The 14,572-nt window shown below is 40.6% G+C and overlaps 1 protein-coding gene across 25 annotated transcripts in view; it reads left to right on the top strand.

The window, feature by feature from the left end:
* LOC109678387 (uncharacterized) overlaps positions 1-14,572 on the top strand; it is a 128,238-nt gene that overhangs the window by 27,736 nt on the left and 85,930 nt on the right. For 7 of the 25 annotated variants that reach the window (XR_012441274.1, XM_074053762.1, XM_074053765.1 and 4 more), the window contains 6 exons: positions 3,451-3,543; positions 4,676-4,732; positions 7,157-7,229; positions 7,472-7,600; positions 8,035-8,160; positions 8,563-8,654. The exons of 4 other annotated variants lie outside the window; for them this stretch is intronic. Coding sequence is in view for 1 of the 21 variants with exons in the window: in XM_074053780.1 (XP_073909881.1) it covers positions 8,652-8,654 (3 nt within the window). In the remaining 20 variants the exon portion in view is untranslated. 14 more of the 25 variants (XM_074053774.1, XM_074053773.1, XM_074053770.1 and 11 more) reach the window with 13 other exon arrangements.

Below are 14,572 nucleotides of genomic sequence, written 5' to 3'. Positions count from 1 at the left end.
GTGAGTTCTTTATACATGATATAGGGAATGGTGTGTATGGCTCATGTCTGTAAGCCTAGCTATTTGGGAGGCTGATATTAGGAGGATCACACTTTGAAGCTAACCTAAGCAAACAATTCTTATCATCCCTATCTTGAAAATATCCAGAGCCAAATGGGCTGGAGGTGTGGGTCAAGGTTTAGAGCATGTGGTTTGCAAACATGAAGCCCTGCCTTCAAGCAGCCTAGTTTTACCGGAAAAAATAAAAAGGAAATGAATGGTTTGACTGCATGCCTCCATACTTTATGTACACCAGAGGTGTATTGGTTACTTTTCTCAGATGCTTTGACAAATGTGTGACATACACAATTTAAATGGGAGATTTATTTATCTAATTAATATTTTGTTTTTGTACAAGATTTACGCCAGTATCCTGGGTGGGCCTCTGACTTTCAAACCTTGAACATGTAACCCTTCAGCCTAGCCCAAATAGAAGAATTTTTCATTTTGGATCACAGTTTTATAAATACAGTTTCTACAAATTCACATGTTAACACCATCAAATGGGAACCAAGCATTCAACACATGAGTCTATGGGAGACATTTCATACTCAACCCAAAACATAGGGTTTCTGCTCAGTAAATGTTCAAGTCTTTGCAAGGCACTTAATGAAAGTAGAGATTTGCACAAGGCTCATGTAGGGTTTCTTTTCAATGTGTGTTTGTGCATGTCTTCAAGCATTGCTTAAAGTGAAGAAGGCTTTGTCACATTGCTGACACATGTAGGGTTTCTATCCCATATGAATTTTTTTGTGGATTTTCCTGTAACTGGAGGAACTGGAGGGTTTTCCACATGGCTTACACACAAAAGCTTCCCTCCACTGTGAAATGGTTCCTGTTATTGAATATTACTCAAAGGAAAGAAGATTTTCCCACATCGATTACATACATATGCCTATTCGTTTGCATAAGAATTATAACTTCAACAGATCTATTGCACAGTATAGTGTCTACAAATAGTAACAATGTACTACTGATATGTCAGAACATAACCATAGGATTTGTATGTAGGTATTCATTTTTTTTTGAGGTACTGGGGTTTGAACTCAGGGCCTGCACCTTGAGCCCCTTCAGCAGCCCCTTTTAGTGATGGAGTTTGTTATGAGATAATATCTCATGAACCATTTGTCTGGAATGTGGTTGAACCACAAGACTGCCGATCTCCAAGCTTCCTGAGTAGCTAGGAGTGTATATGTGAGCCACTGAGGTTCTGCTACAATATAGCTATTCTAATCACAATGAAATTATAGGTATCAGAAGTAGTGTATTTGGTGAAGAACCTAATTGCATCACTCTGTAATGTATACATTTTTTAAAAAATCATATTTAATTTATGCCTTTATTACAAGTTGATTGGTATGTAAATATTTTTATATAAAAATAATGGCAAAAATATTTGACATATGAAGTTATGCAGAGAGATAGACTTCTAACAACTCAAACTTGGAGAAGGTATAATTCCAGCCCAATCAGGAAGTAGTAGCTCATGAAAAATAGAAGGAATACAGAGATGCAATAATGATAAAGCAGGCAGTTCTCCAAGAAGACACAACAATCTCTAACATGTATTCATGTAAACAGGGAACAAATTACATGACTCAAAAACACACAGAATTGAACATTAAAGTTGAGCAACACTATTTGGAGATCTCAATGCCCAAATGTCAGGCATTGATAGATGAAGACAGAACGTCAGCAATGATATAGTGGAAAAGAACATCATCATACATCAAATGGAGTCATTTGGTGTTACAGTATAACATACTCAACAGCTGAAGAATACATGTTGCTTTCAAGATCATGGGGCACATCCCCCCCCACACACACCCATGCTCTCAGCTATAATATACACCTTGAAAAATCTAAAGGAATAGAAGTCACATAAAGTATTCTCCCAGACAATACTAAAATTTAATGAATAGTTGGAAAACCTCCAAACAACTGGAGATTAAAGCAGAAAATTGTACATAATGCATATGTCAAAGAGATAACCCCTTGTAATTTATTATATACTCGTAGAACAGCTAAGTGGAAGCCAACTGACCTGAGAAGCACTGGGCCCTGACGGCAAAACCTACTCTTGCCAGAGGAAAAATATCACTGAGACTACATAAAAATGAGCACAGATTTTCTCAAAATTCAGAGGATTCAGAGAACACAGTGCTAGTGACATATGTGAGGAAAGAAACCGGTATGCTAGAAAAGAAGGAAAACCTAAAACATTCTACTTTAGGGAAACTGAAAGAAGCAGCAGACAATGCTACAACAAGTAGAGAGAAATAATGATTTGTTAAGATGACAAAAACATCACAGACAGAAAGTCAATAGAACAAAAAGATTCTTTACTCAAAAGATCTGATGAGGCAAGACAAGTTTAACAAAAAACAAGACACAAACTACTAATTGTGCTCATGAAAGAGAGGCACTGATAATAATAGCATGGCATTGAAAATGACCAGAAACATGGGGAAGCCTTCCATTCTCCCAAGTACCATCAGAACCATGACCTGGCGCTCACTGGAGAGAAACCACGGAAATGTAAGCACTATGGGAAGGGTTTCATTTCTTCTAGTTCCTAGTTCCTTCCAAAGGCATGAGTGTCTTCACAATGGAGAGAAAGCCTGTGCATGTAAGCATTGTGGAAAAACCTTTGCTCATTCTAGTTCCCTTGTGATATATGAAAGGGTCCACACGGGAGAAGCCCCTTGTATGTAAGTCTTGTGGGAAAGCTTTCATTGATTCCAGTTCCCTTTGATATCACAAAATGATGCAGAGTGGAGAGAAACCCTATAGGTGTAAGCAATGTTGAAAAGCTTTTGCTTGTTCCAGTTCTCTAAGAAAGAATGAACTAACTTACAGTGAAAATAACCCTATATGTGTATGCATTGTGGAAAGGTTTTCATTTGTGACACTCACCTTAGAAAACATAAAATTATTCATACTGGGGAGACCCCTTAGGTATGTAAGTGCTGTGGGAAAGCACTTAAATGTCTTAGTTACATTGAAATACATGGAAGAATCCACACTGGGGAGAAACCCTATGTATGTAAGAAATGTGGAAGGTCCTTCATTTGTCTTTGTTCCTTTAAGAGACATTGGTAGACTCACTCTGGAGGTAATTCCTAAATACAGAATGTGGAAAGGCCTTTTTATCGCCTGATCTTTCCAGCAAATATGATAACATGTAGGCAAGGGAAGTAACTTCAATGTAATTTACATGGGAATGCCTCGTGTCAGCCTGGTTCAACTCAAGAACATAAACTTGTGTATGTACTATGGTGGGAAATCCTGAGTACAGGGATTTTGCAGAGTCTCTTTTCAGGCAACAAGTAATAATGCATTCGGGATCCAAACCTTGCTAACGTAGCAGGGCACCAGTGACTCACACCTGTAATCATTGCTACTTGGCAGGCTGACATCTGGAGGATCTCAGTTTGATGCCAGCCCAGTGAAATGGTCTGCAAGACCCCATCTCCAAAATAAGCAGAGCAAAATGGACTGGAGGTATGGTTCAAGTACAGCATCTGCTTTGCAAGCACCAAGTCCTAAGTTCAAACTCCAGTTACACACACACATAAACACAAACATAGAAAACTTGTCAATGTAAAAATTATTGCGCATTTGTCATTTAAAGGCAGTACTTTGTGTTTTTTGGGGTCAGAAAAGGTAGACTTGGTGATGAACAGATCCAAAACATACAGCATGATGTAAAGACTAACTGAGAGAGATAAGATCTGAACCTCCCCCAGAGAGCCCTGAAAATGCCTGGCAAACATTAACACTATAGTTCCTTTGGTTCCTTGCATCCTGCACAGGTGGGAAGGGGGAATAATCCGTTACAATGTGTTCTGAAGGTCTGCTCAGTGTGGTCCACCTGTCACCTTCTTTAACCTTTCAGGGGTTTTACCCTACTTAAGACTTAGTAAATATTACTTGGATCTCATTACAGTTTTACCAATGAATTATTAGTAGGTATATTTGTAGTCCAAAAAGTTTTATAACATCTGGCTGTTAAGAAGAACTGCCAATCATCCTACCCTACATGCAAAGAACCCAAGGTTTTCTTCTCCCCCAACCGAAACCCAAACCACATTTTTCTGAATAGAAACCAGAGACCTGGACTCTTGAGGTGCTTGGCTGAAGCCTGCCTTTTCCTTTTATGGTGTTATTTTACTTTCTGCTTTCAATAAAGCTTGCTGCTTTGCTCCTCACCTTTTGTTTCTGGGACTAAATCTTTGATTGGGACCCCAGGCTACAACCTGACAGGAATCCCGGATCCCTTCTACCCCAACAACACTGCATGGTCGTTGGAGAAGGATGGGAGGGGAAACTGGCACCCTTTGTGCTTCCTTTAGTTAAGTAGTGGTTAGGCATGGGTGATGAGGAAATCCACAGTGTACCTGTATGGGGAACTCTTCAAAGTCTCTGAGTTAAAACATTGTCATTCAAGTTTCCAACTCTTACCAGCCTCTGTTAGTATCTTAGTAGCCCACCAAGCAAGCATCACCTGATGATTTTAAGTGTTCTACTTGTTACTGGATGGTGATCTAAGGAGACCCTTGTCCAGACAATTTCAGGCACAAAAATTCGGGTAGTACATGAGATGTACTGAAAATGATAATAAAATTTATTGCAGGGAAGAAGAAGGCACTGTAAAAGAAAGAGCCATGGGCCCCAGCCAGGTGGAATAGAAGTGAGTACCTTTTTTTGAAAGTTTTTTTTTTTTTTATAAATTGAATATTAAAGGAGGTGTGGAAGTCTGGGTGGTCATTGCAGGATGGGCTAGGGTGAACAACAGCTTCGAGTAACAGAGTCGGGGTACTCTTCACATGCACCTGTGCTAGCTCTCAGATATTTTACTTGCATTGCATGAGGTGTGACCAATATTCATGTTTTAGGTATAGGGCTTTTACCTGAGAGGAAGAAATCAGGCGGGAATTACCACAAGGCTTCCTTTCTCTTTACATGTTTGAAACTCTCTCCATTCCTCCCTCATCAACAACATCCATGCACTTATCCCTATAGTCAATCCTAAGCATCAGAGAAACACCTTGCCTTATCCACACCAGTCTAAGGATGACCACTCCTGAGGCTTCCTCACTCTGCCATTTACATTATTCTTGAGCAAGGTGTAAGTGGCTCACACCTGAGACAGGACATTCATTTCTGCTACAATCTATAGTCTGTCACACCACCTGCTGAGGACACACACACATACACACACACACAAACAAATGCAATTTGGGAGGTCTTGGTCTAGTGTATTCAATCCAAGAACTTCTAAGACCTCTGGAGTGAAAAGACTGTCCATTTCTCATTAATGAGATCACTGGTGGCTGGGGAGCCCTAGTTAGCTTCAAGATAGGGAAAGATCAGGTGGCCAGAAAGAACAAAGTTGGGCTAAAGGAAGGAGATTTTACAACTTACATAGTTTTGTAAATAATTGTCAGGATTGGCTGAGTGCTGTTGGCTCATTCCTGTAATCCTAGCTACTCTGGAGGCAGAGATTAGGAGGATCTCTGGTTCAAAGCCAGACCGTGCAAATAGTTCACAAAACCCTATCTTGAAAAATCCTTCATAAAAATAGGGTTGGTGAGATGGCTTAAGGTGAAGACTCTGAGTTCAAGCCCCAGTATGGCAATCAATCACTCAATAAATAAATAAATATTTGAGAGAATTCAAATGTCCTACCATGCCCAAGAAACTTCTGGTTAGAAAGAGGCTGGAGACTGAGTTAATCATTACTGGCCACTGAGCTCATTAACCACGTTAATATAGCCAAAACCTGGATGAAAACCCAACATAATGGGCTCAGGGGAACATCGGGGTTGGGGAAAACAGGAAGGTTGTGTCCACACAGGCCATGGAAGGTCCCCATATCACCTTCACCATCCATTGTCTTGTGCAGTTACATTTATTTGTTCCTGGAATGCAAATTTTATCATAAGTTGGAAATAGTTAGGAAACTTACTGTTACTCATTCCTGTGAGTCATTTTAGGATATTAACAAATATGAAGGGAAGGAGATTCTGGGAAGTTGACACAGTACCCATGTTGAGCAGGAATGAGGGAATCTTGTACACCCACTTCTTTGGCATCTGATCTGTGGGCTCTCTTGGGGGAGTGAGCCATTATACCTGTGGAGTCCAGGTAGTGTCAGAATTCACTGGAAATTTTGGGCATGTACTTCATGTCTGGAGAGGGAGAGGACTGGTTGTACGTCTAGAGAGATCTTGTGTGCTGTCAGAAGTCTGATGGGTAGGACATATGTGACACGATTTCACCTACAAAGTCAGTTGCAAATCCTACCACAATCTCCATTCAGGGAATTAATCCTCACCATTCCCGACCTTTGCTGTGTCTACCCAAGTCCACACGTGCCCTCTACAGCCTCCACTAGCAACAAGACCTCTTGGCGATCAGGATTCTGGTGATGGCACTCATGCACAAAACAAACCCCAGTACTGCCCCAAAGAAAAAAAACCTAAATAATTTCTATTACCTCTTAGGATACTTTTTTGGGGCTGGAATCTGGTGGAATATAATTTGACTCAGGGCTTCATGCTTGAAGGTATGAGGTCAATCACTTGTGCTACATCTCCAGTCCATTTTTCTCTGGTTGTTTTGGAGATGGGGTCTCACAAAGTATTTGCCCATTCTGGCCTCCAACTCCTGATATCGGCGCCACAAGAATTTAGGATTTCAGTTGGTTGTCGCTGGTGCACAGCTCTGCAATCACAGCACTTAGGCGACCAAGGCAGGAGAATTTTGAGTTCACTAGAAGCCTGGGGTACAGAGCAAGACTCTACTTCAAAATAAAAAGGGCTGAGGTGTACGTCAAGTGATACAGGATTTGCTGAGTAAGCACCAGGCCCTCCCTCAATTCCCAGTACTCCACAAAACCAAAATAACAATAAATCAGGAATAGCCCTGCTCCATGGCAGTGTGTTCACATGAGGTGAACAGTGTGCTGGAATCTTCCCAATCTGAAGGATTGCTTATGTGGCAATTTAAAATCCATATAAAGTATCTTGGAGTCTTCCTTATCTACATTATAAGTCAATGTACAATGAAAGCAGGAACTCTCATGGTGTCTAATTCAAAGATTTGGTTTCAGCATCTTTGTCTCATTTGCCTCCTCAATGTTGGAGTGACACTACTCAGTAACCAAGAGGGAGAAGAGCGTGGAGGTGAGTGACTCGAATTTGAGGTCTTTCTTGAGCCATGGTGCTTCCTGGACATCTTTTCTCCCCTGCATGTGGGCTCCCGCTGTAAAAAAAACAGCTACATGGTGCTCACTGAGAAGCTGCAGAGGAGGAGGAGGAAAATAGGAGGGCCAGGTGTGGTTGTGATCGGGGCTGTGGTCCATTTTCAGGTGGTGTCTGTTTTTCGTGATATTTTCTGAATGGTGTATCTGTTTCTGTATGAATAGAGTTGCTGGTGTCAACATGTAACATGTACATATGAGGAAAATCTGTGGCACTCAACCAAAGATGCATTCAGATAATCACTAGAAAGAGTTTCTGCATTACAGTTTATTCTCACCTCAAAAGTGACCCAGGTGAGAAAGTCCCTTAAGATGTGCAAACAGTTTTCACACTGGAATTAGAGCCAGCAGGGGATGATGGACTTCCTCAGTGAAACCCTTATGTGTCCCTTCCTAATAACTATAGAGTGATTCACTCTTGGGCTGTCAGCAGTCAGTGTGGCCCTGCAGCTTGGGTATGTGTTTAACCTGTGCTTGTGCGTTTTGTTGTGACCTTGGTTTAAGCAGCCTGCTGTCTGAGTAGTTCAAAGTTTTGCTTTCTGTTTCTTCTTTATTACTTGTAGAATATTACTCTATTTTTGCATGCATTGAAGAGTGTATTCCCTAATTAGTGAGTTTATTTTTTTGGGTGAAAATGGATAGATTGACAGAGAAGGTTGAGAAATCATTGGTCATGTGCCTCATTCCATATTCCTGATGTGTGACATCACGTCCTCTTCCTGTTTCAGTGGGCCTGGCCTCCTCTAGGCACTCACCTTCTCTGTAATTCTGGAATGTCAACTGGGACACTGTGTGTGGAATGTCATAAGGATATTGTGATCCCATTTTGAGAAGAAGGAGAAGCACTGAGTATGGTAAGAAGCAGGTGCCTGGTCTGGAGATCCAGGACAAGTTCTGCTAAATGTATTCATCTCCCAGCTAGGCCAGGTCCCCAGTGGTGGACGACTGGGTTGGGAATGGCTGTGGTCAGAATCTGATTTTGGTTCCTCTCAGCCAGATAGTTCATGGTTTTGTCTTCACTTGAGCCTCAGAGGGAGGGTCCCAGACCATTCACCCATCAGGATTGGGGTTCCTCGGTTCGGGAACTGTGTGCTGGGGAGAGCGAATCTCAGGGTATTTGCAACCCACAGCAGGATCTTCCATTTGGGTCCACCGTGTTTTACACCTGCGTCTGAGCTATGAGGCCCCATGTGGCCCATTCAATACGTTGCGCCATCGCTGTGTCCGGTGTGGCTAAACCTGAAATCGTTCCTTAGGTGATGGAAGTCCCAGTGTCTTAGTCTCATGGTTCTGTGTCCCCGACTGCACAAGCCTAGAGACGACGGGAGTACTGAGAAGCCGGGAAATGGTGAGTTTTCGGACGCAGTCGCAGAGCACTAGGGGGGATCGGCGGGAAACAGCGGGGAACCCGGCCTCCTGCGGCTCAGGTGTGCGTTCCCTGCTGGCTCTGCTCGAACTTTGCTCCTCTGCGCCGCAGGGTGGGGTTCATGACCGTATATGTCCTCCTGGTGATGTGAGCGGCCATCGCGGCTGCCCTGAGCCTTCTGAGCAGCTCGGCCGCAGGTGTCCTCAACTGCGAGGTGACGTGTTCTTGGGCGGTCATGCCTGGTGCTCCAGGGACGCTGTGGATGTGGTCCCCGTGTCCCCTCCTCAGTGGCGCCTGGTTTTCCTGAGTGTTCAGGGTCTGGGAAGGATCATTTAAACTCCGCAACCTTTGCCCAGTCCATGCTTGTGAGTGCAGGCCATGAACCCCCTAGTCCCAAGCCCTTCCCCTGTGGCCAAACTCCCTGGAATCCTTATGTAGAGTGTCTGTGGTTATAGAGGAGGGGACACCGCGACACTCTGTGACGTCACAATTGTGATCCTCCACTGTTTCTAGACCTGATTTTACAAAGGAAAAGCTGATGACGGGAGACAGGGCCCTACTTGAATGCGGTGTTGCAGTAGGGGAGCCTCAGGTGCTGGGTCCCCAAGCCCCCTAAGGTGAGGCGGAGGAGGGTTTGCTTTCTCAGGAAGCCCGGAGTTCAAGTCCTAGTACAGCAAAGAACAAATAAAATGTGTGTGTGTGTTGGGGGAACCTGTCCCGTAAATGAACGGGAAAGACATTTGATTTCACTTGGCTGCTGCTCCACAGCAGAAAGTCCCGGACTTCTTTAATCAGCCCTGTTTACCAGGATTACAAGCTCTGGGGTAAAAGTGGGCATTCCAGCTCTTTTTTCCCAAATACTGAGATAGTGTCATCAGAGTGTGATCTGTGCCAATTGAGAAAGTGGAGAGAAGACACTTTTGGATTCTCCCAAATGGAGGAAAGGCTTTGTGTATCTGGCCTTGATGTGGGCGTGCAGAATCACGCAAGCCCCTAATCCGGTAGTGTATGAATCCTTTTGATGACCACGGGTGGTGTCTCACCCTCATCTTAGCAGGTGTGTAACCTTCTGAATGTGGAGTCCCTGGAAAATGTTGCAGAATACCTGGCTTTTTCTCTTTGTTTTCTTTGTGGAATATTTTTCCTATATTGTATTAGTTGACTTAAAGATTTGAGAATTTCTTATATTACTGATTGTATGATGGTGATTTTATCTCTGTTGTGTATGTGTGTGTGTGGCACTGGGTTTTGAACTCAGGGTCTGTAACTTGGTAGGCAAGCGTTCTTAACACTTGAGCCACCACACCAGGGTGTAGATTACTTTTGAGAGTGTAGACATTTTTACTATGATGATTCTACCAATCCATGAGCATTGGCGATTACTGCACTTTCTATAGTCTTCATCAGTCTCTTTCTTCAGAAGTTTATAGTTTTCCTTGTAGAGGTCTTTCACATCCTTTGTTAGGTTTACACCTAGGTATTTGACTTTTTTTGAGGCTATTGTAAATGGAATTGTTTTCATACATTCTTTCTCAGTTTGTTCATTATTAGTGTATAGAAATGCTAATGATTTTTCTATGTTGATTTTATATCCTGCTACCTTGCTATAGCTATTGATGGTGTCTAGGAGCTTTTGAGTAGATGTTTTTGGGTCTTTAAGGTATAGGATCATGTTGTCTGCAAATAGGGATATTTTGACAGTTTCTTTACCTATTTGTATTCCTTTTATTCCTTCTTCTTGCCTAATTTCTCTGCCGAGGAATTCCAGTACTATGTTGAATAGGAGTGGAGATAGTGGGCATCCTTGTCTAGCTCCTGATTTTATAGGGAATGGTTTCAGTTTTTCTCCGTTAAGTATAATGCTGGCTGTAGGTTTGTCATATATAGCTTTTATAATGTTGAGGTACTTTCCTTCTATTCCTAGTTTTCTTAGAGCTTTTATCATGAAATGGTGTTGGATCTTATCAAAGACTTTTTCTGCATCTATTGAGATGATCAAGTGGTTTTTGTCTTTGCTTCTGCTAATGTAGTTTATTACATTTATTGATTTTCATATGTTGAACCACTCCTGCATTCCTGGGATGAAGCCTACTTAGTCGTGGTGAATGATCTTTTTGATGTGTTGTTGAAATCGGTTTGCCATTATTTTGTTGAGGATTTTTGCATCAGTGTTCATTAAGGGGATTGGCCTATAGTTCTCCTTTTTGGAGGTGTCTTTGCCTGGTTTTGGAATAAGTGTAATACTGCCTTTGGAAAATGTGTTAGGCAGTTTTCCTTCGCTTTCTATTTCATGGAAGAGTTTAAGGAGGGTTGGTATCAGTTCTTCTTTAAAGGTCTGATAGAATTCAGCAGAGAATCCATCAGGTCCTGGACTTTTCTTTTTGGGGAGACTCTTGATTGCTGCTTCAATTTCATTTTGTGTTATAGGTCTATTCAGGTGATTAATTTCCTCTTGGTTCAGTTTTGGATGATCATATGTATATAGAAATCTGTCCATTTCTTTAAGATTTTCCAATTTATTTGAATAGGTTCTCGAAGTAATCTCTGATGATTTCCTGGACTTCCATGGTGTTTGTTGTTATCTCCCCTTTTGCATTCCTGATCCTACTAATTTGGGTTTTTTCTCTCCTCATTTTAGTCAGGTTTGCCAGGGGTCTGTCGATCTTGTTTATTTTTTCAAAGAACCAAATTTTTGTTTCATTAATTCTTTGTATGGTTTTTTTGGTTCCTATTTCATTGATTTCAGCTCTTATTTTTATTATTTCTCTCCTTCTATTTGTTTTGGGATTTGATTGTTCTTGTTTTTCTAGGAGTTTGAGATGTATCATTAGGTCATTGATTTGTGATCTTTCAGTCTTTTTAATATATGCCCTCATGGCTATAAACTTTCATCTCAGGACTGCCTTTGCTGTGTCCTATAGGTTCTGACAGGTTGTGTTTTCATTTTCATTGACTTCTAGGAACCTTTTAATTTCTTCTTTTATTCCATCAATGACCCATTGTTCATTAAGTAATGAGTTATTCAATTTCCAGCTGTTTGCATGTTTTTTGTCTTTACTTTTGTTGTTGAGTTCTAGTTTTATTGCATTGTGATCAGACAGAACGCATGGTATAATTTCTATTTTCTTATATTTGCTGAGGCTTGTTTCATGCCCTAGGATATGATCTGTTTTGGAGAAGGTTCCATGCACTCCTGAGAAGAATGTGTAATGTGTAGAAGTTGGATGAAATGTTCTGTAGAGATCAACTAGGTCCATTTGATCTATGGTATATTTTAGATCTAGGATTTCTTTATTGATTTTTTGTTTGGATGACCTATCTATTGATGATAATGGCATGTTAAACTCTCCCAAAACCACTGTGTTGGAGTTAATATATGCTTTTACGTCCTTCAGAGTATGTTTGATGAAATTGGGTGCGTTGACATTGGGTGCATATAGGTTGATAATTGTTATTTCCTTTTGGTCTATTTCCCCTTTTATTTGTATGGAATGTCCTTCTTTATCTCATTTGATCAATGTAGGTTTGAAGTCTACTTTGTCTTAGATAAGTATTGGTACTCCTGCATGTTTACAGGGACCATTGGCTTGGTAAATCTTCTTCCAGCCTTTCATCCTAAACCTATGCTTATTTCTGTCAGTGAGATGGGTCTCTTGTAAGCAACAAATTGTTGGATCTTCCTTTTTAATTCAGTTCATCCAATGGTGCCTTTTGATGGGGGAGTTAAGTCCATTAACATTAAGTGTTAGTACACTGATAGGTATGTGGTGATTGCTGTCATTTAGTTGTCTTAGTTGTTTGAAGGTTTGATTGTGTGTACCTAAGTTGAGGTTACTCTCTACTTTCTTGCTTTTTCTTTTCCTGTAGTTTGGTGCTGCGTATCCTTTCATGGTTATGTTGGGTTTCACTTTCTGTGTGCAGAATCTCTTGGAGAATCTTTTGTAGTGGTGGCTTTGTGGTCACATATTGTTTTAGTTCCTGCTTATCATAGAAGACTTTTATTGCTCCATCTATTTTGAATGATAGTTTTGCTTGGTAGAGTATCCTGGGGTTGAAGTTATTTTCATTCAGTGCCTGGAAGATCTCACCCCAAGCTCTTCTTCCTTTTAATGTTTCTGTTGAGAAGTCTGCTGTAATTTTGATGGGTTAACCTTTGTATGTTATTTGTTTTTTTTCTCTTACATCCTTCAGTATTCTTTCTGTAGTTTCTGTACTTGTTGTTTTAATGATGAAATGCCATGGGGTAGTTCATTTTGATCTGGTCTATTTGGTGTTCTGGAGGCCTCTTGCATCTGTATTGGAATAGATTTCTCTAGATTTGGGAAATTTTCTGTTATTATTTTGTTGAATATATTATGCATTCCCTTCGCTTGCACCTCTTCTCCTTCTTCAATGCCCATGATTCTCAGGTTTGGTCTTTTTATGGAGTCAGTGAGTTCTTGCATTTTCTTTTCACAGGTCTTCAGTTGTTCAACTAATAGTTCTTTGGTTTTTTCTTCAATTACCATTTCATTTTGTGTTCTGTGATTCTGTTTTCTGTTTGTTCTATTCTGCTGGAGTGGACTTCCATTTTGTTTTACAATTCTGTTTCATCTTTTTTCTGCGGTTTTCCATATCTTGAGTCTGTTCTTCTTTCATGTTGTTTATTTTTGTCCTGAGTTCATTTATCTGTTTATTAATCATGTTCTTTATTTCATTTTGATGTTTATACAGTGCTTCTATGGTTTACTTTATTTCTTCTTTTGCTTTTTCAAATTCTCTATTGTTGTTGTCTTGGAATTTCTTGAGTGTCTCCTGTACGTTTTGGTTGACCGTACCCAGTATCATCTCTATAAAATTCTCATTGAGTACCTGTAGTATTTCTTCTTTTAGATTATTCTTGTGGGCTTCACTGGGTTCTTTGGCATAGTTTATCTTTGTTTTGTTGGAGTCTGGGTCTGAGTATCTGTTTTCTTCATTTCCCTCTGGTTCCTGTACTAATTTTTTGCTGTGGGGAAACTGGTTTCCCTCCTGTTTCTGTCTTCCTGTCATTGCCCTTGGTGTTGTTATTGTCCCTGTACTGTGTGCAATTAAGTATTTTCTAGCTTGTAATAATAACAATGGTGATATTTAAAATGGAAGGATGAGAGGAGATGGAAATCAAAAAAGTTAAAGAAAAAGGGAAAAACAAATAAACAAATAGAAAAAAACAAAACAGAACAAGAAAAGTTTCAAATATATAACAGGGAGAGATAGTGTACTAATCAACAGTAACTCAAACAGGCATTAGAACGACAGAGAGATAATTGAAAATAAAAACTAAAAAAATTAAAAATATAAATAAATGAAAATAAAATAAAAATCTCCAAGTTCAAATGCAATTACATTCATTCTTAATAATTTTGGTGTTCGTCCCTCAGCCTCCAATCCTGGAGATGGTTTCTCAGAAATAGTTCTGTTGTTGTCTCATCAAAGGGAAAAAAAAACAAAACAACACAATACAAAACAAGAAAACCCACAAAGTGTCCCAAGTTCAAATGCAATACAGTTTCAGGAAGTCTTTCAGCATGCAGGTATAGTTCAGTTGTTGTCCCATCAGTGGTAGGGAGAAAAAAAAAAAAAGTGTCTGGAGACAGTTCTGTGAATGGCTATCTGAGGCTGTTGCTCACCTGCCCACTGCTGTCAGTCTGCTCTTGCTGGAGGCTTTATTTATGCAGCTCTCAGGAGTGAGCTTAACACTCACCTAGCCCCTCAGGCTTTGTTTAACTTAGAGTTCTCCTGGGCACAACGGCCACTGCTACAAGCTTTCCCCTTTCCAAGTACACTGGGGGAGGTGACACTACACCCACTTTCTCAGGCTGGTGTGTTTATTTACAGTTTATGTTTGAAGTGGGTCTTCCCTCCTCTCCTGTGGAATTTTC

The sequence above is a fragment of the Castor canadensis genome, chromosome 14 (assembly GCF_047511655.1).
Source record: "Castor canadensis chromosome 14, mCasCan1.hap1v2, whole genome shotgun sequence".
Lineage (NCBI taxonomy): Eukaryota > Metazoa > Chordata > Mammalia > Rodentia > Castoridae > Castor > Castor canadensis.
Note: the sequence above shows the minus strand (reverse complement) of the source record. Positions and strands in the feature narration are given on the sequence as shown.